A 26,300-nucleotide genomic window follows, 5' to 3' on the forward strand; every position below is an offset into this window, starting at 1 on the left:
AAAAAAGAAAAATTCAATTTTGTTTTTGTTTAAAAGGTTTATTTTAAGTGTTTTGCTTTAATTTACAATTTTTGAAAGATCAGACATTCATATTTTCACAAAGGACTGAACATTTAATAATATTAGCGTTAGTTTTTAACTTTTAAATTGTAAGACAAACTGTATTTGGACAGTCTTGCGCAAAAACGTACAAAAAATGCGGATTTCCCCCCATCCCATACGGACTAAGACCCTATGAACATAGTTGGCTATTGTTATGATAAATATTGTTGCTCAATATTGATTTTCATTGCGTAAGTATAGTAAAAAGTACGGTATAACAGGTTCAAAGGTCATTATTTAAAAAATGTCCATCAGCTGGAGCCCAGCACCCAACCCCTAACCTGGAAAAAAAGGCTCCTGTCTTCACTGCCACTCCACCCTCCTCCTGTATGGGTGCTGCCCTCTTCTGGTGAATAAGGCAAAAAAAAAAACTTTTAGAGCAGAAAAACTCAATTTGAAAAGTTTCTGTCATTGTGGAGATCAAGTGCTGAAAGAGACTCTTTAAGTAGAATGATTGCGCTCTCATCATCAAGGTAGGTGTTTCCTTGAGAGGGAGTTAATGACGGCTTCACATAGAACGGCTGCTGCTCTGGGTGTAACATTCACGAAAATTACTCCGACTTTCAATGATATAGACCCTTTAAATCAATAATGTCTTTCTGATAGATCCAGCTCTCTTATCTTCACTCTTTTATCAACTTCAGTGTATGTTGACCTCCGGTCATGTGGGAAATTGTCTTTGTCCTTGTTTCTTTCACCAGGTCCTTGAACATTACTGTGCTGCACAGTGAAGTGAGCGCTTCACTCGGGAAAGTGTTGCAAATGGGAAATAATGAGTTGACAACAAGCATTAAATGAAATGTCAACGAGATTTTCTGATAAAATGACATCGTCAGGGATTCCACGCCTGTTTGTCAGCTGCTGTTTAGAGTAGATATCTCTATCAGATGATGCTCTCTGGATGGAGGATTCTCGCTCTTCTTCAGGTCCTTCTGGTTCTCCGAGGTCACTCCAGCTTACAAATGAAGGAAACTGGATAACTGACACCTGCTTTTTCACTTTGAGCTCCTCTAGGGACTTTAAAAAACATTCAGTAAAACCTTCATATGAGTTATCTGGAGCTCATATTTTTATATGCAATTTCCTAAGTAAAACAGCTCAGATGGGATTCCTATTTAGCTTAGGACTTTTAAATCTGCTGCATGCTCATGATCCTAATTGCCTTGAATTCACAGAGGGATCTCTGTGCATGTGATTTTTTTATGTTAGATGTATATTTTATGAATTACCAGTGAGGAGAAAAGCCCACCTGTATGGTCAAAAATACACAGGACCGTAATATATTCAAGAAAGTAGTGCAAGACACTGGATGCACTAGAAGGCACTCACACATACGCACACAATCTCCAAGCTGTTTTTCCCTTGACAAGTAAAAACCTACATGCTCTGGTGCTGCTGCGCAGACCCTTATGGGATAAACAAATGAGCAGCATCAGAGACTGCCTGCCTTGAAGAGGAAGGGGAAAGAAGAAAGCATCCTCTTTGATCTGATCATACAGGTGCTGGTCATAAAATTAGAATATCATGAAAAAGTAGATTGATTTCAGTAATTCCATTTAAAAAGTGAAACTTGTATATTATATTCATACATTACATACAAACTCATATATTTCAGATGTTTATTTTGTTTAATTTTGATGATTACAAATGACAACAAATGAAAATCTCAAATTCATCATATCAGAAAATTAGAATATTACTGAAGACCAATAAAAACAAAGGATTTATAGAAATGTTGGCCAACTGAAAAGTATGAACATGAAAAGTATGAGCATGTACAGCACTCAGTATTTAGTTGGGCCTCCTTTGGCCTGTATTACTGCAGCAATGCGGCGTGGCATGGAGTCGATCAGTCTGTGGCACTGCTCAGGTGTTATGATAGCCCAGGTTGCTCTAATAGTGGCTTTTAGCTCTTCTGAATTGTTGGGTCTGGTGTATTGCATCTTCTTCTTCACAATACCCCATAGATTTTCTATGGGGTTAAGGTCAGGAGAGTTTGCTGGCCAATTAAGAACAGGGATACCATGGTCCTTCAACCAGGTACTGGTAGCTTTGGCACTGTGTGCAGGTGCCAAGTCCTGTTGGAAAATGAAATCTGCATCTCCAAAAAGTTGGTCAGCTGCAGGAAGCATGAAGTGCTCTAAAACTTCCTGGTATGTGGCTGCGTTGACCCTGGACCTCAGAAAACACAATGGACCAACACCAGCAGATGACATGGCACCCCAAACCATCACTGACTGTGGAAACTTTACACTGGACTTCAAGCAACGTGGATGAAGTGCCTCTCTTCTTTTCCTCCAGACTCTGGGACCTTGATTTCCAAAGGAAATGCAAAATTTACTTTCATCAGAGAACATGACTTTGGACCACTCACCAGTCCTGTTTCTCTTTAGCCCAGGCAAGACGCTTCTGACGCTGTCTGTGGTTCAAGAGTGGCTTGACACAAGGAATGCGACAGCAGAAACCCATGTCTTTCATACGTCTGTGTGTGGTGGTTCTTGAAGCACTCACTCCAGCTGCAGTCCACTCTTTGTGAATCTCCCCCACATTTTTGAATGGGTTTTGTTTCACAATCCTCTCCAGGGTGCGGTTATCTCTCTTGCTTGTACACTTTTTTCGACCACATCTTTTCCTTCCCTTCGCCTCTCTATTAATGTGCTTGGACACTGAGCTCTGTGAACAGCCAGCCTCTTTAGCGATGACCTTTTGTGTCTTGCCCTCCTTGTGCAAGGTGTCGATGGTCGTCTTTTGGACAACTGTCAAGTCAGCAGTCTTCCCCATGATTGTGTAGCCTATAGAACTAGACTGAAAGACCATTTAAAGGCTTTTGCAGGTGGTTTGAGTTAATTAGCTGATTAGAGTGTGGCACCAGGGGCCATCAATTTTGAACCTTTTCACAATATTCTAATTTTCTGATATGATGAATTTGAGATTTTCATTTGTTGTCATTTGTAATCATCAAAATTAAACAAAATAAACATCTGAAATATATGAGTTTGTATGTAATGTATGAATATAATATACAAGTTTCACTTTTTAAATGGAATTACTGAAATCAATCTACTTTTTCATGATATTCTAATTTTATGACCAGCACCTGTATCTGCTGTTCAGGCCAAGTTTTCATGAATGCTGAACAAAACAAGACTGTTTGTCAAACATAATTTGCTTTTGTCTCGGTGATGCCCCGGGATTGTACAGCTAAAGAGAAGGTGGCCGATGATACAACATCTCTCCCCGCAGTGTGACAGAGTTGTTATTTCTGCTCTGTAAGCGGAAAAGCTCTGCGATGTCTCAGAGTTCAGCCATTGAAAGCTGGAAAGCAGCTGCAGAACAGGAGCTACTTTTCTAATCAGGGCTCCATGGATTCTGACTGAGGGATACACAAACTTCAGAGCGCCATCATCAACATGGGGAAGAACAAAGTTTTAGAAAGCTGTGCCTCATTTCATTAATCAATTAAAAACCATATGTTATGGTCTTACCTACAGTAATGTGCAGTTTTATTGTTTGACACATTTCTCGGTTAACCATTAAAAATTAAATTGATACATTTATTATTAAATTGATTAATTGATGGATTTTATTTATCTCACAGTGGAGAAATGCACTTGTAACATCTGCTCAATTGTTAAAAAGAAGGAAGATGTCAAAAGGAGGAATAGGAGCATGGGGTATATACAGTATATACATTGTTTCCACTCACAGACACACACACACATATATATATATATATATATATATATATATATATATATATATATATATATATATATATATATATATAAAACAGCTGAAGTCTCTTATTTAACATGATTATTAGACAGGGTTATTGCACTGTGTATTAAATAGTGATTTCATAGGGGAGTGTTGGCCTAGTGGTGAGAGCAGCTTGTGCTCTCAGGAAGGTTGCAGGTACCCGGTTTAATGCCCACAGGCTGCACTCTGGGTCCCTGAGCAAAACCCTTAACCCCACACTGCTCCCCAGGCGCCGCACAATGGCAGCCCACTGCTCCCCAAGGGGATGGGTTATATGCACAGGTAAATTTCTCCAGTGTAATATCAATAAAGTTCAATTACTAGTTATTCTAAGTTATTGCAGGAAAAGCTTAAAAAGTAATTGCAAAGTTTTTCTTTGTGGCAAAGGCAGTATTATGAAGTGTTGCAGGATGCCGAGCATCTGCAAATATTTTTACAATTTTGTATTTAATTAATTTTTTTAAAAAAATTTTTGACTACAAAAATATTTCCTGAGAGCATCAAATCATCGAAAGAAAAATTAAACATATATATATATATATATATACAACACAAACAATGGTGAAATCCCTGAAACCTTTCTGCACTTTTGGTTCCTCAAGATTCATATAATTTATGAATGAAGTTTTTCTCTCCCTTGTTTCTTTCAGATATCTCTTTTCAGCTTTTTGGTATTATTTATTCTTTGGTCTAGTTGTAGTCAGTTTTATTGCTAGTTACAGTTAGATTCCCTGGTAATTCTTTGTTGCCCATAGTGACCCTTTTCTTTCCCCTGAGCTCCTTTTTAGTTGTTCCTACCTGCTCCCTATGAACTGAGTAGCCCATTCATCGTTTTTTTTCCCTCCTATATATATATATATATATATATATATATATATATATATATATACCTCCTGTGCAGTTCGTCTTTGCTGGATTCTGTCTCCTTGGTTTGGATTCTAAGTTCATTGTTAAACCTACAAGAAATCATCTCTGCTTCCATCTCTGCATTTGGTTCCTCTACAAACTTCCACCAAACGTGACCTATACACGTATACTTTATGGTGCAATTCAAAGTGTAGCAGGTTACAATAAAAATATGTTAAAATTAACGGTGCACGTGCATGAAGGGGCATTAAATTGTCCTGCTACATGTTTTGACTGTGTGGGTCTGATTACTCTTGATTGTTTCTGCCATTGTACACAAGAGATTTAAAAAGCGTGTCAGGAACATCAACTCATTTGCATATACGGCATCAAAATACTCTTGACCACATCTGACTGTTGTGAGCACAACTACAAAAGATGAGGCGTTTGACTCATCTTAAATGACGTTAAATGTGGTGCAGATAATGCACTCAATCCTTCAATTATTGTATTTTTATTGAACTTTTATTAGGGTAGAATTAATAAAAGTCTGTTTTAAACTAGGCATAAAAAGCCTTATCTTTGTTGTGTTGGTTCTACTAATTTGGGATCACATAGTAATTTGAAAAAATGTTTTGCAAAGTAAGTAATGGTGTGACTTTTAGTTTGAATTTCAAGCATCTAGAATGCTGAGGTAAGCGAGGAATCTGGATAATGCAATATGAAAATTATTATTGGGGCGTTTTCTTAAATAATTGCCTCATGGCCGTATGATAGGTGTAAATGTACAGCACAGGCTTCCATCCATACATTTTACATTAGTACTTTTTTTCATCTCCCCACAAATCTCTCTGTGGAAATAAAACCCTCCAAAATCCACCCCTGGGTATAAAATTTTATTTATAAGTTTGATATAAAACCTAATTTACCTCTTTTTATATTTAACTCTTATACATAAAAAGTAACTGAGCAGTACTTAACTGCTTATAAAATTCAATTTTAATGAGCACATAAACTTATCTTCCACAGTTTTTACCAGCAAATGTAACTTTTGGGAGCCTATATGCATTAATAATCATTGTCAGACTTTGATCACTGTCTGCAGTGATGCTGCAGAGAAACTTATGGCGATCTTAGGTTAAATCTCTGTGCTAAAACCAGCATTCAAGAAGCCGTAAAAGATAGTTTGAAGACATAAACTTCTGTTGAAGCTAAAAATAAAAGGTGCTGTCAGCTTGAGTCTGTTCTGCTTTTTAATGTGTACACATTTGCACAACCCACCTGAAGGGATGCTAGTCATGCTGATTAACAGAGAAGAGATAAAGTCATTTTTTCTGCCGTTACCCTCTTGTAGCCACACAGCTGTAGATTGTTTAATCTTGATGCTCCTCCTCTAGCCTTGTCCTCGCTGCTCTTTCCTTCCTCTTCCCTGTTCAGCCGGAGAACAAGGTGACCCAGGGAAGCCTCTGCCGTCCATCCAGAGGCTGATCCACTTACAATTCTCTTCATACTCTCCTCATTGTCTCTGAAAACGCGCAGGACCAGACATTCATCGGTAGCTGCTTTCAGAAGTGATAAACTCACTCAGAGAACATGTTTATTTAGAGCCTGGCTCATGTTTTATTGATTCTTCCAGACGCTCATATAAGAAAGCAACAAGCACCTGAATTTACTCATGTTTGCTTTATAAAGCACACCTTCTGTCTTCTCCTTCCAACGTTGTTTACTTTTGCTACAGATTGAGACAATTTACCAAACACTCGACCACTGTAGCTTGAGTCATCTAATTGAATATTGACTGGCGGCCAGCAGCACCTTTTTTTATCTCTCATAAATCTGTTTCTGTGAAGGATTTTAATGAAACACGTCAGGGCGGATATTATATTTGCAATTGTTGTATTGCAAAGAAAAACCATGTAAAAAACCAGTGTTGTTTGTTTTGTTGTTTCTGTTGTTTAGACAACCTGCTGATTGATTACCAGTTTACCTTCAGCCTGCTTCAGGAGGACGACCGCCACTATACCGCCATCAACTTTATGGCCACTCCGGAACAGGTACTCTGCTTTATTTATGTCATATTTCAGTTTTAAAAAAACATGATATATGTTACTTATTTCTTCAAGCAGAACTTCTCTTTCATTCAGAGTTTTAAAGAAAAACGCTTAGGACAAAATCTTTTGTTAAAGTTATATTTAACGAATATGCAGAAAGCAGGCTGAGATCGGAGGAAACGGGACCTTTGTACCTTTTTTCTGAAAGAGTTTCAACACCTATCCAAGAGTCTTTTTCAGATCTGTAGTTGGATTGCTGATTTTTTCGAGCAGCTGCAGGTCCATCCTACTAAAGGCGTTCCAAGTCAGATACCATTAAATTACCCATGCATTTCTCTGCTGGGCAGCTGATATCATTGTGGCCATTTCCATCATGATGAGACTGCAAGGTAACCTCTTCTGAATGAGTTTCAGGAACCACAATCCTTCCCTGTCCTTCCACGCATCTACAGTTTGTTTCTGGAACTCATTCTGCAGAGGAAGACTCCAACAACCTAGGAGAAGGACAGGCGGGTTTTTGATTTGAAACTTCGTAGGATGGACACCCAGCTGTGTAAAAGCATCAGCACTTCATCTATAGATTGCTCTGGCTTGACCCCACAGAATGGAAAAAGACCCCATGGTTGCTATTGGAAAGGTTTCAGTAAAAACTGAGGAGAAGTCAAGATGCCTCTGTGGCTGTCATGACCCGGATGACTGAGAATTTATACAGGAATTTAAAGAATACCAAAAGATTAGAAAGAAATTAATTTTTTCTTTCCCAAATGATGATTAACAATTAAAAATTTGAAGAGCCTTAAAATAACACTACAGACACAAAGAAAGCAGGAGTTACACAGACTTTGCTTTTGTTAAATATAATGTGGAAACACCAATTCTACTCTAGATGTTAACTAAACCTTGAATGTTTTTCTGCAGGCCAATAAGAACCTTGACATGTCCATCAATGCCTCAAACAACTTCAACCTCAACATTACCTGGTCCCTCAGCTCAACAGGTAAACTGCATTTTTATATCAATGCCTTAATACTGTTCTAGTTCTCTTTGTTCTATTTTGTTTACTGATGCAGTGATCTAGGTTTTATTAAAATGTTTTCTATCAGATATTTTTAATCCCCCAAATATATTGTGAGAGAAAGTCATGTGGTTAGATGAGACCAAAATGAAAATGTTTGGTCATAATTCCACCAACTGTGTTTGGAGGAAGAAGAATGATGAGAACCCAAGAACACCATCCCTACTCTGAAGCATGGGGGTGGTAGCATCATGCTTTGGGGGTGTTTTTCTGCACATGGGACTGCACTTTATTGAGGAGAGAATGACTGTGGCCATGTATTGGGAGATTCTGGGGAATAACCTCCTTCCCTCAGCAGTTAGAGATCAAGATGGGTGGAGGCTGGGTCTTCCAGCATCATAATGACCTGAAGCGCACAGCCAGGATTACCAAGGAGCGGCTCTGGAAGAAGCAGATCTAGGTTCTTGCATTGCCTAGCCAGTGTCCAGACCTGATTCTGTTGTTTGTATGTTTGAAGCAACTTTTTTGATTGAATAATAAAGACACAAATGTCCCAATCAAAAAACAATGTTACTTCAATTTAAAAAGTTGCCTTATACAAAAAAGACTGGACTTCTATCAAATAAAACATTTTCAATCAAAGAAAAGCAGTGTTCAAATATATTTGTTTGAGTCTCAAATATATTTTTGCATTCAAAATACTTTTTTTCTTAGATTGAAAAGTTTTTTTGATTGAAGTGATGTTTTTTAACTGAATGTTAAAGAAACACATCTATCTTCATAGTTGTTAAAATACATGTTTTCCTTGTTTTGTTATAACCAAAAACTACGGCATATGTAGACAATGCTGCAGTCTTATTTATATAAATTTGTGCCTGTCACCTGGCTTGAACAGGAGGTACAGTAACTGAGCAGAGGCTTCTCAGGAGGCAGATTGAAGGTCCAGTCTGGGGTTATACGAGATTGACAGACTGATCCAGACAGGGGGAGAGGTGAACAGACTTGGTTTTGAGAAAGACAGGAGGTCGATGTCCAGAGATCAAAAAGCAACAGGAACATCCGACAGTGGCAAGGCAGGCCGGAGAAACATGAAGGAGACAGGTTGTGATCAGAAGGTCAAAACAAGACTTGCTCGTTGCTTTTCTCACACAAATGGTTTTCAAGAATCTGGCAGTTACCTACCGGGAGATCCAAGAATATGTAGTGCTCCTCCCAGGTCCAGCAACCCTCAGTAACTGCAACCCTGGCAGGTGTAACTGCTCAGACTAGAGGTCAGTGTAGCAGAGGGAGTGGGAAGTGCATCATGGGAGACATCTGGACACAGCAGCTTCACAGACAGGAATCCTTATATGATACTGTATTGAATAATTGACCTGCCTAACTGAAAAGAGAACATGGAAAAAAAATAATTATAAAATGAAATGTTATCAAAATCAAAGAAGCTTTAAACTTTTTTAGTCTACAAAAAATTTAATATAACAGCGCACTCAGACTACAGTGTTCATCTCCTGATTTGTAGCACTTGTGTGATCAAGGTGGTATTTTTGCTAGGTGCTGCATGCAGTGATGCTGAGATGCATGACATTTTAAAACCTGCAGGTGTGTTAGTTTACGTGGAAAGTAAAACACTTTTTTTTTTTTACACTGAACAGCTCTTTAGTCTGAAAGCCAGCAGAGTTTGGCTCACCTGCAGTCTGATTATGTAAAGGTCTAATCAACCATCAGAACTGGAAACAGCTGCATGAGGCTGAATTGCCTTCATGAACTCAAATCAAGACCATGTGTGTCGTTCTGTAAGCGAAGTTCCGTATACCTACTTTGAAATTATAAGGGTCAGGCTATGGTTTGAAAGTCAGTGAAATGTAATTTTGTTGTATATTTAATGACCTTATCTAGGGTTCAAACTTGTCATAAGATGTTAGAGCAACTGCCCAGATGTCACGTTTTGTTATGCTATCTTTTGCTGCCAACAAGTGATGGATCTCCCTCAGCTTGAAGTACTCTTTCTCAAACACCAAATGAAAAAAATCTAAATTTGTATTGACTGAGCTGCTATAGACACTCAGTGGTTTTGTGTCAAACAGGTGCTGCATGCAGGACTCCCATAATAGTCAAAAGCCAAAGCAAAAAGTACAAACCGAATACAAACTGCACCGAATGAAAATAAAATAGTTTGCTTTTGGTCCGGATCGAACAGTCGGAACAAATGATTTCTCTGGTATAAATACACTTTAATCTGGCCATTGTTTTGTAAGGGGTGCTTCAGTGTTTATGGGTCATTCCATCAAAACTGTTAAGTTTGGGTCCATAACATTCAAAGAGGTATAGGAAGCATAATAAAACTGTCAGTAATACACTAAAAAGTGTCTAAAGCCATTGATTCAAGTTTAGCTGGTAGCATGAGGTCAAATAAAATTGAATAATAAATATGTATTTTGCACATTTATAACTTTTTATGTTAAACTGCAATCGTTTTCTAATGTCCGCTCTGAAAATTTTTCTCATTCGTGTAATGTAAAACTTAAGAAATATGAAATAAATCTCAAAAATGTTTTGTTGTTATGGTTAGAAATACTTTCCTCTTAATAGGAAATGTGTTAATTATATTAAAATGTCATATTTTTTTATTGATGATGATGATTTCATATTGCACCCCATCACACCAGTGTTATTTTGCACCAAAATGCAATACACCTCCTAGAAGTGGCATCACTAACATGAAGTGACATCACTAACATGAAGTGACATCACTAACATGAAGTGACATCATTTAAGAGTTTGAAGTCCAAACAATGGTGAGTTCTGGTTTTTCTTTAAGAACATTTTTGGTACATTTTTCCTTCAAAATCCTTTCTATTAACCATAGCATATCCACCCCGTCACACACAAAAAGTGGGGGAAACAATTTATTTATCAAATTTTGAAATTATATTTGTATTAATCATTCATTTTTCATTGTACTTCAATGCTAACGGCACCATCAGGTTTTAACATTTTCAGAAATTGAGCCATATTGCTTTAGATTTTCCACCCCGTCACACTAAAAACTCTGAAGGGGTGGAATCATTGTGATAGGTGGCAACGTTCTTCATATTGAATTAAAGCTGTACATCACATAAAAACATAAAAAAAACACTTTGAACACACTATTGTTTTTTTTTTTTTAAATGACACTTTCTGAAGTGAATAACATTTTGTTTGTCTTACTTTTATCTAAAACTACCCTTTAATTTGTTAACCTTTGTCCTGTGACGGGGTGGAAAAGGAAACTCTGTTCCCTGGATATAATGTGCTAAAATATTCGCAGAAAATGGTGTCTGAGCTTGAAAAATATGTTCTATTGCAAGTGTTACATGTTCTACAGGCTATTATCAAAAACCGTTAAATTCAGAGGTCCAATCTTTACACTTTCCATGCAATGACCCTTATGGCTGTGATTTCAGCGTAGTGTGAGCAGCCACACCACTTTAACACCCTTTACCGATGTCCAGCTCAGTGGCAAAGACTTGCATAGACTTAAAAACTGTTACTTTGAGAAGTAGAGCTCTGACTGAAGGTTATGTCAAAGCACCAAACCTGCATAACTTACTCATCCCTGCCTCATTGGCTCTTATTAAATGAAACCAGAGTTTGCAGAATTTTTGACCAACTGTACTTTATTGAGGATTTTCTAAATCAACAATAGAGTGTGTTCTTAGCCTCACAGGCTCCAAATGAAGGTCATGAGAGATAAGAATGAGTTCCACAGCTTCCTTCATGGCATGAAGGTGAGGACTGCTGTTTTGAGAAGATCCATCTGGCCAGTGAAAGATATATTAACCTAACAGGGAACAGGCTTGATGAACACAAGTTGTTTTTCCTCCAAATGTTCAAGTTCTTTATGCAGGGGGTGGGTTGGTTCCCCCCACAGGAGTGTGTGTGGGGATTTTGTAAGGTATAAATGTATGTACTGTTTGCCTCAGTCAGAGCTCTATCTTTCCATCTGAGGATGTTAAATAAAACTGAACCTTTGCTCTTGAAAGAAAGGCCTCTGCCTCAGCTTCTTAACTCCACATTACTTACTTTAAATTAAAACGACCAACATTTTTCATAAAATGTTTTATGTAGAATCGACATATGAACTCTCCTGTTGCTTTACTGTTCCGCATTTTTGGTGGTAAAATGTAGAGAAATTTATTTCATCTCACTTGTAAATTGCTCCATTCTGTTTTTTTTTTTTTTTTCTTTCTAACACATGTATTATGTGCACGCATTGGGTTATAGTTGACATATTTCGTCGTATTCCTACAGAAGTCACTTGGTTTTTCTCAGGCACAGGTGTCAAGTAACGAAGTACAAATACTTCGTTACTGTACTTAAGTACACTTTTTAGGTATATATACTTTACTCCATTACATATTTTTCCTCCTACTTTTGACTTCTACTCATTACATTTTCACACAAGTATCCTTACTTTCTATTCCTTACATTTTTAAAACAAACGTTACTCGTTACTCTTGGCTTCGGATTAAAGCACAGGTCACGGATTAGCGGACTGCGATGTTATGAACAACATTAAATCCAAAGATTTTGTCCGAGGTAAAGCTGATGTATTTGTTGTAGTCTCTTGTTATTCACACACAACAATTATCAGTGATTAGCCGACGTGGGTTTTAAAACTGCAGAGCTTTGTCTTCAGCTGAAAATCAAACGCGCATCTACACAGACCATTGTGATGCATTCGCGAGCGTCAGACAGCTATGGTGCATTTAGGAGCATGGGACATTTCAGACTTACAAGGAAAGAGACAAAAACGGAACAGAACTCATATAATAATGTATTTATTCAGAAACAGTGTGGGCTTTCTTATAATACTGAATGCTCTATAATTGTGTTTCTGTTATTTTTTGATTATGCACATCTGCTAGCTTTTTATTCTAAAAAATCTATAATATTACAGCAGCAAATTATCAAAGTTTTTCAAAAGCCTGTTTAAAAGCTCCAAATGAGGCTTCGGATCGAACAGCGACAATTGCGCTGTCATTGTTTTACAGGGCAGAATTTGCATTTGCTGAATTTTGTCCTTTAACTAGTGATGGATATACAGGAATACAGTCATACAAGTGTAAACTCCTCTCAGATAGAACAGGATGCAATATTTGGCAATTTCTATTTTTATTTTTTCATCTTTTTTTTTAATTCAATGTAACATGAATGCATAAATACGTCATTTTATGTGAGTGTTAAATTCTGTTTAAAGTAACAGATCATTAAAAATGTCTCCTGACATTTACTGGTTGATTTTCTTTATTCGGACCCCACTGATTTTTTATTAGTTACCCGTAGTTTAATGTTTCTAAATATATATTTCCCGTCATGTGCTCCATCCAATGCAGATCATTGGCTCCATCCACATCTAGTGAAAACTAGTGTAATTGGATGAGTCGTATAACGCAAACACTCATTGGTTAGTTAAAGGAAATCATCAGGAGCAAGCAGGTGTTCTTCAAACTGCAAACATGAATTGTCTATGCCATGCTACAATGTGGGATTCAGAAAACATGTCTAAATGTCTGAAAGGTCGGACACAGGCAAGAGTGTATCGGGAGACGGAGACCAACAAGACCTCCCTCATCCTTGGCCCTATCTCAGAGAATTTTTAGAAATAGTTGAAAAATGACTTTACTTTATACTTTTATACTTTAAGTAGTTTTTGGAGCGCATACTTTTTCACTTTTAGTTGAGTAAAGAGATCAAGTTGATACTTCAACTTTTACCAGAGTGTTTTTAAGCTGCAGTATCTATACTTCTACTTAAGTAACAAATGTGTGTACTTTTGACACCACTGTTCTCAGGCAGCACATTCTGTTAATGTTTGTCCTTCTACAAAATGCCTTTTGCATTTTTTTTCAGTTCTTATGGAAATTCCTGTTTTAATAACATGTTTACTGTGGCTAAAAGCAGGTGTTCAACAAATTCTACCCCTGTTGTTTTTAGTAAATTGAAGGGAGCAACAAAAACAGTTTGACTTGCTTCTTTTAAAGCATGAAAATACTTATGTCTTGAAATTCCCAATTATTGTGAACAATCTTTTCACTTTTAATTGTTTTAAAACTCTATTCACCGTTTTGCACAGTAAATGTGATGCAAACATCGGGTTTCTGTCACTTTTGAAACACAAGTGGAGAATATTTGAAAGCTTTGGTCAAGATTGGAGCCTGGAGTTTTTGTTTAAACTCTGGGTTATTCTACTGCTAGAAATTTAATTCGATTCAGTTCAGTCTTGGATGTAGCTTCTAGCAAACATTATTAAGAAAGACCTTGATGATTTCAAATGTCTTGCAGCCACAATTACTTATTGAAAACATCAATTGTAAACTAATTCAAGCTAAAACTGCTACACTGAGGAATTAAAATATTTAAAAACTCTTAAGTATTTAGCACTCTCCCTCCGCAACACTCAAACCAAAGTTGTTATTATAAAATTCACAGTAAAGTGTTATATTTACTGTAAATAGATTGAAGTGATGAACCTTTAGTTGTTAAGCATGGCTCTAACACTGTGATCCTGTTAAACTACTGCTGTCTCACTGATGGGTGGTTCTCAGCCATTTTCCTGAAGGGAAAATTGTCAGATCATCTTTCTGCTCGCCTCCTGGAGTTTTAATAAAACAAATCACAGCTGCTTTGAATTCTCTCCATTGGGGCATTTTATGCATTTTCCCCTCTGATTTCAATTAAGATAGAAGAAGGGAGCAGTAACATGGAGTGTCTTTGGGGCCTAGCCTCCTCAGTTTGTGCGTGTGTCCATTATAGAGTGTTTAATGGTCCTGATAAAGCAGGAGGTGGAAGTATTTTATTTAAAGCCTCTGAAAAACTGAGCCATTAACAGCGAACTGCTGATAATGCTTTGAGGGATTCTGAAACCTGACTACTTCAGCTCAGTGAGAAATTTATAAGCTTGCTCTGAATTACTGTCAGGTGTCATGGAAATACGTTGACTATGGACATTCATTTGCCTGCTTGAGCTTTAAGTTACTCCATAGATAATTAAAATCCTCATTGGTTTTCTTCACTGGGGCTGTGAACACTTTTGATATGACATAAAAAAACATTTTAGAGACTAGAGGTTTGCTAACATTTATTTTTGTGCAGTTTTACTGAGAAAATGCTCATTTCCATTTGAAACTGTTATTAGACAGAGAGATAAAACTGACTTTTGCCAGTCGATGCATGGTCTTAAAGAGCCGTACTTCTTTCCAACAAAAAAAACCTGCCCCTAGAGGGGAAGAGGAGGATCGAATAATGCCTGCCGCTAAAGACTCATGTATGTATCTTTCCATGGTCTCTCCTTCGGATTTAGAGATGTTGTAAAGTCGACTATTGGGTAGTGGAGCTCCGAGTAACAGGTCTATGGTGCAATCATATGGTCTGTGGGGAGGCAGAGACAGAGCTTTAGTTTTACTGAATACCTGTGCCAAATCATGATAATCTTCAGGTACAGAGGAGAGATCAGGTGGGTTAGCCTCATGGCTTTCTGCTGGTTGAGAGCCTGGCAGAACTGCAGAGCGTAGAGACAAGATGAGTGGTAGGTTACTCACCAAGAGTCAGTGTTGGGCAAGCTACTTGTCCAGTGTAGTGAGCTAAGCTATCAGTTACTCAACAATAAATTAAGCTTCACTACACCAAAGCTACCACCTAAAGAATTATAGCAAGCTAAGTTACACTAATGTGTTAACAGTAGCTTAACTACATCAGAAGCTACTTAACGTTGTAACAACCTAATATCAATTCAAAATGAGTCTGATACACTAGTTAAAACATTTATTAAAGATCAGCCAATGGCATAACACAGTGTAAACATTGCTTTATGGTCAGCATATTAAAATAAAAACTGAAGTAATTACTAGTAGACAAACTAGTAAACAATCTGCTGTTATTAGAACCAAATGAAAGGTACTGTGTAGTGTTCTACACATGGAGACATGGCTATGAGTTTGCATTCAATGGACATCTCTAGGGAAAACAAAACCCTACAAAAGGCATCTTATTTCTTTAGGGTCTCCCTTAGAGAAAACTTCCTTAGACCTCAATTAAACAGTCGATTCAAGAAACAAATTGTTTCTTGAATCAGTTTCAAGAAACAATCTGTTTACAAAAGATGGTGAAAAAATAAAGAAGCTAATTAAGAGATATATATATACATTTATGTCTCACTGTATAATTTAATTTCTACCTACATATTTATTCATTGTATTTTGGGGGGTAATTAATTGAATGCTTATTTATTTATTGAGCATGTATTTATTTTTATACATGGGAGAGCTGTTCCTCCATACATAAAAAATCTTATCTGTGCCAATAAGCCTTAAAACATCTGAACACGTACTTTTTATCAGAGGATTCAACAAGTTTCATAATATCTGAAGATAAGGTAGCGACAGTTGGCTGCTCTTCTCGCTCTGCTCCTGTCTCCTCCTCCATCCTGTGTGCGTGTGTCTGTGGGTGTCATTCATTGAGTTCCACTGCAGTACGCATGCGCATGGTTCGTAGATACAGACAGGAGAGGCAGAATAGAGGCTCATGCGTGAATGTCCAACGAATAACTCCGATTTTTGTTTTAAAAAATAGGAAACCTGGTTTAGTTTCTTAGTTATGCCCTGGATTTTGTAGCGTTTGTGGACGCTACGTCGCTACTTGATAAAAATAATAACGTCACTACTGGAAAGTTACTTGATAAATAAAGCAGCGACGCTACGGTCAAGCTACTGGAAAATGTAGTTAAACTAATAGCTTCGCTACATGTAGCGGCGCTACTGCCCATCACTGCCAAGAGTCTATGTGTCTGTTGGGCCAATTGATATTGGGGTTGTGTAATTGTAACCACTCAAACCCCAGGATGAGCGGGGAACTAGCAGTAGGGAAAACGTAAAATGAAACAAATTCATTGGAATTGCCTGTTGTACGGGTTGGGTCTGATGAGTAATCTGCAGCAGCCTCTTGCCATCAAGAGCAGAAACACAAAGGGGAGCATGAAGCGGAATGGTCTTAATAACCATCTGCTGCATGAAACAAGAATCCAACAAGTTACGCTCATAACCGGAATCAAGTAAGCCAGACAGGGAAATGGACTGATTACTAACAAGGAGAGAAGCGGGCAACTGTAGACGAGGTGAATTAATGATTATTTTTTGGTCCGCCAGCTCCCTCACCTTCACTGGAGGACCTTGGCTTTTAACAGCATAGGACAGAGGGAGAGAAAGTGCCCAGCCTCACCACAGTAGAGACAAAGATTAGATCGCATTCTGCGCTGTCTCTTCTAGAGACTAACCTGCATGGGTTCAGGGCAGGAAAGGCTCTGCGAGGACTCAGCTGGACTTGTACGGCTGGAGTCTGGGCATGATCTGGGTTGAGGATTTCTCGTATTTCTTTCTTTATCTCAGGCTCGATTATTATTATCCAGTCGAACAGACAGTTTAAGTCCTCCAAAGTTATCAGTAAACTGGTAGAATGCTTGTTTAAATTCAGTTATGAAGTCCTCAAAAGTGCAATTGTATTCAGTGGACGAAGAGAATTTAACCTTGGCCCAATCCAAAGCGCGATTAGATAAATGTGCAATAATCTAGGAGATCTTAGAGGAGTCTTGGATAAATCTACTGGGAGAATGATAAAACTGAATAGGATCTCCATCAAACCTGGGTGGATTTGGCAGCTGGCAGTCGGAAAACCCGGTGTCAACATTGGGTGGTGAGGTTGCTTGAGGACCCAGAAACAGAGACGAGTGAAGTTGAGTTGAGTTCTGACAGATTTAATTGAAGAACACAGGAAACAGCGGTAGCACTCCAGAAATCCAACTAAAATGTTAAACAAACCAAAAACTATGGAGACATCAGGAGAAAATTAGCCTGAGGAGCTAGGGAGAGACGAGCTTAGAGGACAAGTACAGCAATGACAAGGAACCAGCACTGAGTAACTGCAGAGGTGGAGTATTTAAGGAGAACAGAACAAAGGATGGACTAATGGGCTGAATAAGGAGCAGGTGTGGGTGGAACTGGAAAGAGGGAATCCAAGAAGAAAGAAAACAAGCACAAGGGGGCAATATAGACAAACTAAAGAATGTTTGAATATTAGGGAAAATAAATCAAAGAACAACACAGAACAACTAATGACAGAAAACTGAAAACTCAGAGTCATGACAAATGGGAAGAACAATAAAACCTGGTCAGGACTGAAGATTGGAGAGCTGGAGGCTGCAAAGGTTCACTGACTGGATTGGAAATCTGTTGAAAATGAGTGCGGAGAAAATCAATTCCGCTATGTGACTATTTGTTTCAGCTTGTCGGCTACACAGTTCTTGAAGAGTGGTCTAATGCTTCTGTATTAAAGTTTGTTGCTGATAAGGAGCTCTATGGATTGTTTCTGCTGTGTCTTTCTGTGGTGAGGTGAGATCACAGTTGATGGGCAAATTGCAGAAGGCTGAATGCTCTGTTCGTACTTGAACTAGCTGCCAGAATCGGAGGGTGGTACGTGTTTCCAGTTGTTGGCATCTTGGCTGGTTGAAGGTGGACGAGACGTTGGAAGGCGGACAGGTAAGTTTATGGTAGCACAGAGGAGCAGCGGAGCAGAGGGTCAACTGGAGACTTTGATGTGGTCTGAACTCAGAGGAGAGGAGTTGTGGAACTCTTGGCGTCTCTAGATAATTTCTTCCAGGGCTGGAAGGACTCGAAAAATCCCAGAGCATCTGAAGGTTTCCCAAAACAGGCAAACACTCTGGCGAAGAGGTGATGACAGTCAGCTGCTTATATACTCCTCTGAGGTGATGATGATTCGTTGGTAGTAACAAACACTACAGGTGTTGGTAGTAACAAAACATATATAAGGATGAACAGTAACCTCATGGCGGCAGTATGAGAGGGCAAATTTGGAACGCCAAACACATCGGAAAGAAACTGATAGTTAATGGGTTAAATATAATTATATAGAACCATGGGCGTAGGTTTGCATAGGGACCATAGGGACATGTCCCTACCAAAATTTTTGAAGGACCTATTTGTCCCTACCAATAATTAGATGTAAACAACATGTTTATAATTTACTATACAGCAGCCGCTTCTTTTCCTCTCGCAGCTTCTCTGCCTGGTAGCTGCAGCTGCCTGCTCTTTCCTGTCCCTTTCACATAGCAGCGCATCAACTGTGCTGCGCGGTTTAACTCTCTGATTATTCTGCCTTAAGTTCCGCCTTCTCTCTTTCTGATTGCGTGTTTTCTAGTCTGTATGTGCGCGCGCGCGGGTGCTTGGAGCGCGAAAAAAAAGTCGCTAAAATAAATTAATATTGGGCTACGAAACTAGTCTAAATTAAAAAAAATATTATCTAAAACAGGCGAAAGCTTCTGATTGGAGTTCTGTAAAGAAGCAGGAGAGAGTTTTTTGATTTGTGGAACTTGAGAAATGTAAGTTAACAACGTTAGGATTTCTTTTATTTTATCTTTTAATCAGATAGCCAAAGGCTCCTTAAAGAAGATCCTTTATGAAATGAAACCAGGTGAAACAGAAACGTTTCCTTTGGAGGAGTTCTGGATGGAGAATATTGACAGATAAAAACTTTTTTTTTTTACTTCTTAAATGCAAAATGTTTACATATTTTTTTACAATCTTGGTATAATTCCTGCTCTAAGTGGGTCGCTCTGTCGGCTAAAGTCACATTTTAGTGGCCCTATACTACAGTTAACGATTAATCAATTACTAAATTAGTTCACGATTATTTAAAGAATTTGTTAATATGATTAATTGTTTCAGCCATAGATAAAATACATGAAATTATCTACACAGAGTAACTACAGCCCAGATGTACAACTTCTAATATTAATATTTTAAATGCTCAGTGTCAGTTCCTCTTATAGTTCCAGTGCACATGTAAATACAAATCATTTATTTGCCGTCCCTTGAATGTATTATTTTACATGATCCAGAGAGAGCATATTAGATAAAAAAAAAATAAGAGTGGGTTTTACCTCTGTTTACCTCTGCACAATTCTCTATCTTCAGAAGAAAACACAGGATAAATCCACACATTATAGACGATATTTGGTGAAACAGACACTGTCTTAGTCGCAGGTAAATTTAAATGCAATCCTTTTCAAAGTGGAAAAAGTTCTAATTTCACATTCATCAGAGCGAGTGATGATATTGATAAACAGCATCTATTGCATGTAGTGCTTATAAGATTTGTATTAATGAGCCCTGAAGCTCACATTAAGCATAAAAAAGAGCATGCATATTTTTTGCAAAGGACCAACGAAACTGAAGAATAGTGTCCCTACCAAAGTTGAAATCAAACCTACGCCCTTGTATAGAACAGATTTTTCACAAAATTTATTTAAAGAAGATAAAAAATAACAGTTGCAACTAACCCCATCCTTTGGACAATTGGAACTCATCTCAGAAACAATTACAAAGTCAAAAATTCATCCAATTTCACAAATCCACTTTTGCTTTTGGTCTGTAATATTTGTATTGTTTATCAAACTTAACTGAATGTTTAGGCTTAAAGATCTGTGTTGTATATCTTCAAGGTATGAATACCCAGACACATATAGATGTGTATATATATATATATATATATATATATATATATATATATATATATATATATATATATATATATTTTTTTTTTTTATTATTTTTTTTTTTTCCCCGAAGATTCCTCGGAGGAGAGCCGCGTCTGGGCCTACACAGCTCGTACTCCTGCGGGTGTGAGCGGCTGAGATGATAAAAAAAAAAAAAAAGTTGGTTGTGTTATCAGACTTGGTTTTCACTGGTTCCCGACACATTTTACAGATGACTGTGGTTTGTTTTTGGTCCGACTTGCCATGACCGAAATACTGCCAGACTGCCGAACTACAAAAACCCTTCTTTGAAACAATTTCCTCCGCCTCTCCTTGCTGCACAGCTTCATGTGCTCTGTGTTGTGGTTTGAGAGGGCGGCGCTTGGTGACGGCGTGCCTGGGTCCGCGATTGCGACTGGTTGGGAGGAAGCAGTGACCAGCATAAACCTACATGCTAGGCTACAATGAGAAGGAAGGAAAACTGCGTTTTTTTATGGAACTTTTATCGACCCTCTTTTTTTCTATTGCGCCACACGTCTATCGATTGATATATATCGTTATTGAATTATCGCCCAGCCCTACCCAGACATAAGAAATTTAAATAAACTATGACTTTTTTAATGTTTTAAAATTGTTTTAAACATCACAAATTAACATGGCAAATACTACTTCCCAAGAGTAATATACACTCACCGGCCACTTTATTAGGTACACCTGTCCAACTGCTCGTTAACACTTAATTTCTAAGCAGCCAATCACATGGCGGCAACTCAGTGCATTTAGGCATGTAGACATGGTCAAGACAATCTCCTGCGGTTCAAACGGAGCATCAGTAGGGGGAAGAAAGGTGATTTGAGTGACTTTGAACGTGGCATGATTGTTGGTGCCAGAAGGGCTGGTCTGAGTATTTCAGAAACTGCTGATCTACTGGGATTTTCACGCACAACCATCTCTAGGGTTTACAGAGAATGGTCCGAAAAAGAAAAAACATCCAGTGAGCGGCAGTTCTGTGGGCGCAAATGCCTTGTTGATGCCAGAGGTCAGAGGAGAATGGCCAGACTGGTTCAAGCTGATAGAAGGGCAACAGTGACTCAAATAACCACCCGTTACAACCAAGGTGGGAAGAAGAGCATCTCTGAACGCACAGTACGTCGAACTTTGAGGCAGATGGGCTACAGCAGCAGAAGACCACACCGGGTGCCACTCCTTTCAGCTAAGAACAGGAAACTGAGGCTACAATTTGCACAAGCTCATCGAAATTGGACAATAGAAGATTGGAAAAACGTTGCCTGGTCTGATGAGTCTCGATTTCTGCTGCGACATTCGGATGGTAGGGTCAGAATTTGGCGTCTACAACATGAAAGCATGGATCCATCCTGCCTTGTATCAACAGTTCAGGCTGGAGGTGGTGGTGTCATAGTGTGGGGAATATTTTCTTGGCACTCTTTGGGCCCCTTGGTACCAACTGAGCATCGTTGCAACGCCACAGCCTACCTGAGTATTGTTGCTGACCATGTCCATCCCTTTATGACCACAATGTACCCAACTTCTGATGGCTACTTTCAGCAGGATAATGCGCCATGTCATAAAGCTGGAATCATCTCAGACTGGTTTCTTGAACATGACAATGAGTTCACTGTACTCAAATGGCCTCCACAGTCACCAGATCTCAATCCAATAGAGCATCTTTGGGATGTGGTGGAACGGGAGATTCGCATCATGGATGTGCAGCTGACAAATCTGCGGCAACTGTGTGATGCCATCATGTCAATATGGACCAAACTCCCTGTTGAACGCTTCCAGCACCTTGTTGAATCTATGCCATGAAGAATTGAGGCAGTTCTGAAGGCAAAAGGGGGTCCAACCCGTTACTAGCATGGGGTACCTAATAAAGTGGCCGGTGAGTGTATATATTACTCTACCTCTGGTAGAGGTTGGAGAAAAAAGGGGGGAAGACCAGCTGCAATGGGTAAGGAATGGTATGTGTGTACGTGTGTGTGTAGTCAGAAACTATTATGAGTTGTTCACCAAGAATGCATTACAGCATAAAGGATATGGTGACATTCGTCTGACAATATTGTATTTGCTGTTATGGTTTCCCCTTTTGGGACTCTGAGTTTTTGGTTTTCAGTTGTCATTTATTCTGTTTTGTTGATCTTTGGTTTATTATTCATTGTGTGTTATATTTAAGCCAGTCTTTGGTTACTCTCTGTTGCCCCCTTCAGCCTGACTCCTTTCCCCTAGCCGGTGTTCCCCTTTCACATCACAACTGATGATCACCTTTTTTTCCCACTAAGTCTAGAAGATTTATCCAGAACATGGTGTATAAGCCTAATAAAGTAGAAATCAATTTTAGTCTCGCTGCTGATGGGAATTCAACATACCAGCTGAATGGGAAAGGAGGAAGCAGCTGCATGGAGAGAGCTTGGTTCTGGAACTGGAGTTATTCATTGGGACGGGGAGAAACTTTACCTTGGATGCGTTCCTCACCTTCTTTACAGACAGACAACAAAGTTTCTTCTTTTTCCTGTGAAACCAAGCACAAGTCATTCTACCTCAAATTAAGAATGAACTATTTATTAGTTTGCAAAGCTGCCTGCATTCTTAGTCCTGTTCACACAGCTGTAATTGGTCGGAAAATCGAGGTAAGCTCTGTTTGAAGTGCTCCTAGTTTAATCAACAATACAATGTTTGTGTCATCCATAGCTGGTACCATATCTGGAGAAGAGATGTCCATCATCACAAGGACTAACATCAAGGAGCACAGGGACAGCTTCTCATGTGAGAAGTTTAACTTCAGACTTCACCAGAACATCACATTTTACGTGTATGTGTCCAACTTCAGCTGGCCAATCAAGATCCAGGTAAGAGGGCTGATTATCTATCTATCTATCTATCTGTCTGTCTGTCTGTCTGTCTGTCTGTCTGTCTGTCTGTCTGTCTGTCTGTCTGTCTGTCTGTCTGTCTGTCTGTCTGTCTGTCTGTCTGTCTGTCTGTCTGTCTATCTATCTATCTATCTATCTATCTATCTATCTATCTATCTATCTATCTGATATGTAGCTTCTAGTTATACAACCTGTATTATCGTACTAAGATCTAAATGGTGTTGGAACAAATCATATTTATGATAAATGTGTCAAATGTCAGCCATGCAGTTTCCTTAGGGTCTCAGAGACCTGCTTCCTCAGTGTTTCCTAGCCTGGAACTAAACAAGGTCTAAACAAATCTAAAGTCGATTACATTGACAGGAATTTTCTCAGGGTCTTTTTGAAGATGCTAAAATCAGTATTTCTCCACATACATCTACAACATTAAATTTACTTTTAGAACTGCATCTGCAGATTGAAGTTTTCGTTAGCTGGGAATCCACCTTCTTCATGTTTTAAACGTGTGGGCTGTTAAAAATTAAAACCTTGCAGAAAATACAATGCCGGACTTGTTGGTGTTTTTTGTTTAAACCAAAAACGTCAATTAAAGCCAATCTCCACATAGTGATTTTGGTTCTACTCTTTGATTTATATCATGTAGGGATGGTTGCTAACCTTAGCCTGTTTTGCTATCTCAAAGCCCGTCTCTATTCCAACAAAAACTTTTTGCCTAATGTGTAGGAGAACGAAAAACAATGGTAAATGAAGCTGCTAATGTTTCTTACACTACATAAACATTAACACATACACACATGTTGCTAAGTTAGTGTACAATAACTCAGTTACTACAGAATCAAAGTAACTAGTTATCGATCAAAGTTACAATGCAGTTACTTTTTCTGACCTGAAATGCCAGAGGAGATGGATAACTTTCCTGTCACTCAACTTTGAATATAATTGGAGGTTCAGTTGTTAGAGATATAATGTTTTATTAATTTCAAAAGTAAATTTTATACTAATCTTCACCATTTTGGTTTATGTGGCTGGACAAGTAAATTAAAACACCACTATGTGATTATGTTTTGTAAAACAATTATATGTTGCACAACTTAATATTTTAACAAGTTTGTCTTAACTTGCTGTGAAATAGGTATAAAGTTAAAAATAATGCTTTTCAAGAATTTTAACACAATATACTTTGGAATACAATAAAACAGGCTGTAACACTGTTCCAGAAAAAAGTAAGTAACTTAGAAAGTAAAGACCCACATGTCTGCATCCAACAGTCAGTCAGTTTTGGAAAGCTGTGAGGAGCTTCTTTGAATAAAAAATATTTCTAAATGATTTATATAAAGTCTTTGTTGCCACACATAATTTCCAAATCTCAGAGACATTTAGCTTTTACTTTAACAAGTGCTTGTTTGGAGGAACGCTGTCACTGATTAGTGGCTCTGTGCCATCAGCTCTCCTATCAGTCTGTTTTGAAGTTATGCTAAACACCCTCCCACTGCAGCTCCTCAGACAGTAAAAATCCAGAGCAGACACACTTTTAAAAGGACTTTTTAATTGATCCAGATGAAGTCGTGCACTGAGTTAGAATGGAAGTAACATAATAGTATTACCAATATGTGAAAAGTAATGAATGATCTTAAAAAAGAAGTAATGCAGTTAATAATGCCATAATATGTAATGTCATTACTCCCACTAAGAAGTAATCCTGTGTTAACTACCTAGATGATACATACAGCATATATAGCCCTTCCTTGTCATGCACATCCTTATGACGGTTGGCATATGGTGTCATTTTCTATTTCTAACTGTAAAATCCTTGCAACAAATGAAATGATAATAAAACTAAAATGCTTTCTTTAAACCAAACTACGATTTTCCTCTTATATTTGGTGAATTTATGCTGAAATATTTTGCAAAGTTATGTTGCGGTGCATGATGGGGTTTTGCATCTTAAGGCTAATGTTTCCTGTCTTACGTGCATTGTTGACAGGCACATTGACATTGACACTGGCAGTCAGTGCTTAGACACCGCTGAGCTTTCATGTATTCATTCTTGAAGAACTGCCTGTCTGCTATTGTATTTTTTTATATTGGTGGTTTGACAACACCCGGGCTTGCGTTGTAGACCTACGGTACTATGTGTGAGTGGGTGCCTGGCTGGCTTCGTGCAGGTGGGGACGTTACGCAGCAGACAGCAGTAAACCAGCAATGTAGACGTCTTGGTGATGGTTGTTGTGTGATGCTTAAAGATAGATCGTATTTGTATGTTTTTCAGATTTGAGACGCTCATGTTTGACCTTCCTCCTTTTTTTTTTTTCTTTTTTTTGGGGGGGGGGGGCGGGCAATCATATTAACAAGGACGTCTGGCTGCTATATCTCAGATCTAACTCAGTTTATTTATCTAGCACCAATACACACCATGTCATCTCAAGGCACTTTACAATTCACCATTAAACCAAGGAGCAAGCTTTCTATTTTTAGCGGTTTTCATTTTCAAAGGGGCTGCGTTGTCTAAGGCAGTACGCAGAGAACTAGCAACCCCATCAACAAAATCATCAACCTGTAAAGGGGAATAAACTAAGTTTTCTGCAGCACTGCTCAGCGACACAGAGGAGAGAGAAAGTGAAACAGATTCTTTAAATTTATAACTGCACTATCTGATAATGACCTGCTAAAGTGGAATCTGTGGATACTTATAATTTTCCTAAAAAGGGCTTCAGGGAGAGAGAGAGCCATTTCCTAAGATACCCAGAAGCTGCACATCTTCCCTTTTGTTTCTTACGTGAGCATGTAAAAAACAGGTTGGTCTGTCCAGCACATAGATCCCAGGGCAATGCTCTATGTAGTTGAATCTGCTCATGAGGCAGTCATCAAAACTTGCGTCATTTCAGGACCCCTGAAAACATCTTCCCTCCTAATTCTCCCATTTACAAATTGTCCAGCATAGTTGTAGCATCCATCACACTGTAGTGATCTTAGAATTTAGGACCCAATATTCAGGCGAGACAGACAGTGGGAAAGTTCAAAACATTTACTTTAAATACAGGATGCAGGGCTGCTGGTTA

At 38.4% G+C, this 26,300-nt stretch overlaps 1 protein-coding gene across 4 annotated transcripts in view; it reads left to right on the top strand.

Moving 5' to 3' along the window:
• The window catches only part of LOC119795242 (attractin-like protein 1), a 437,403-nt gene that overhangs the window by 206,227 nt on the left and 204,876 nt on the right, over positions 1 to 26,300 (top strand). For all 4 annotated transcript variants that reach the window (XM_038303135.1, XM_038303136.1, XM_038303137.1 and 1 more), the window contains 3 exons: positions 6,667 to 6,761; positions 7,677 to 7,755; positions 23,063 to 23,220. In XM_038303135.1, coding sequence (XP_038159063.1) covers positions 6,667 to 6,761; positions 7,677 to 7,755; positions 23,063 to 23,220 — 332 coding nt within the window. The remainder of the gene's footprint in view (positions 1 to 6,666; positions 6,762 to 7,676; positions 7,756 to 23,062; positions 23,221 to 26,300) is intronic.

Source organism: Cyprinodon tularosa, unplaced genomic scaffold (assembly GCF_016077235.1).
Source record: "Cyprinodon tularosa strain WSP-4 unplaced genomic scaffold, ASM1607723v1 ctg505, whole genome shotgun sequence".
Classification (NCBI taxonomy): Eukaryota; Metazoa; Chordata; class Actinopteri; order Cyprinodontiformes; family Cyprinodontidae; genus Cyprinodon; species Cyprinodon tularosa.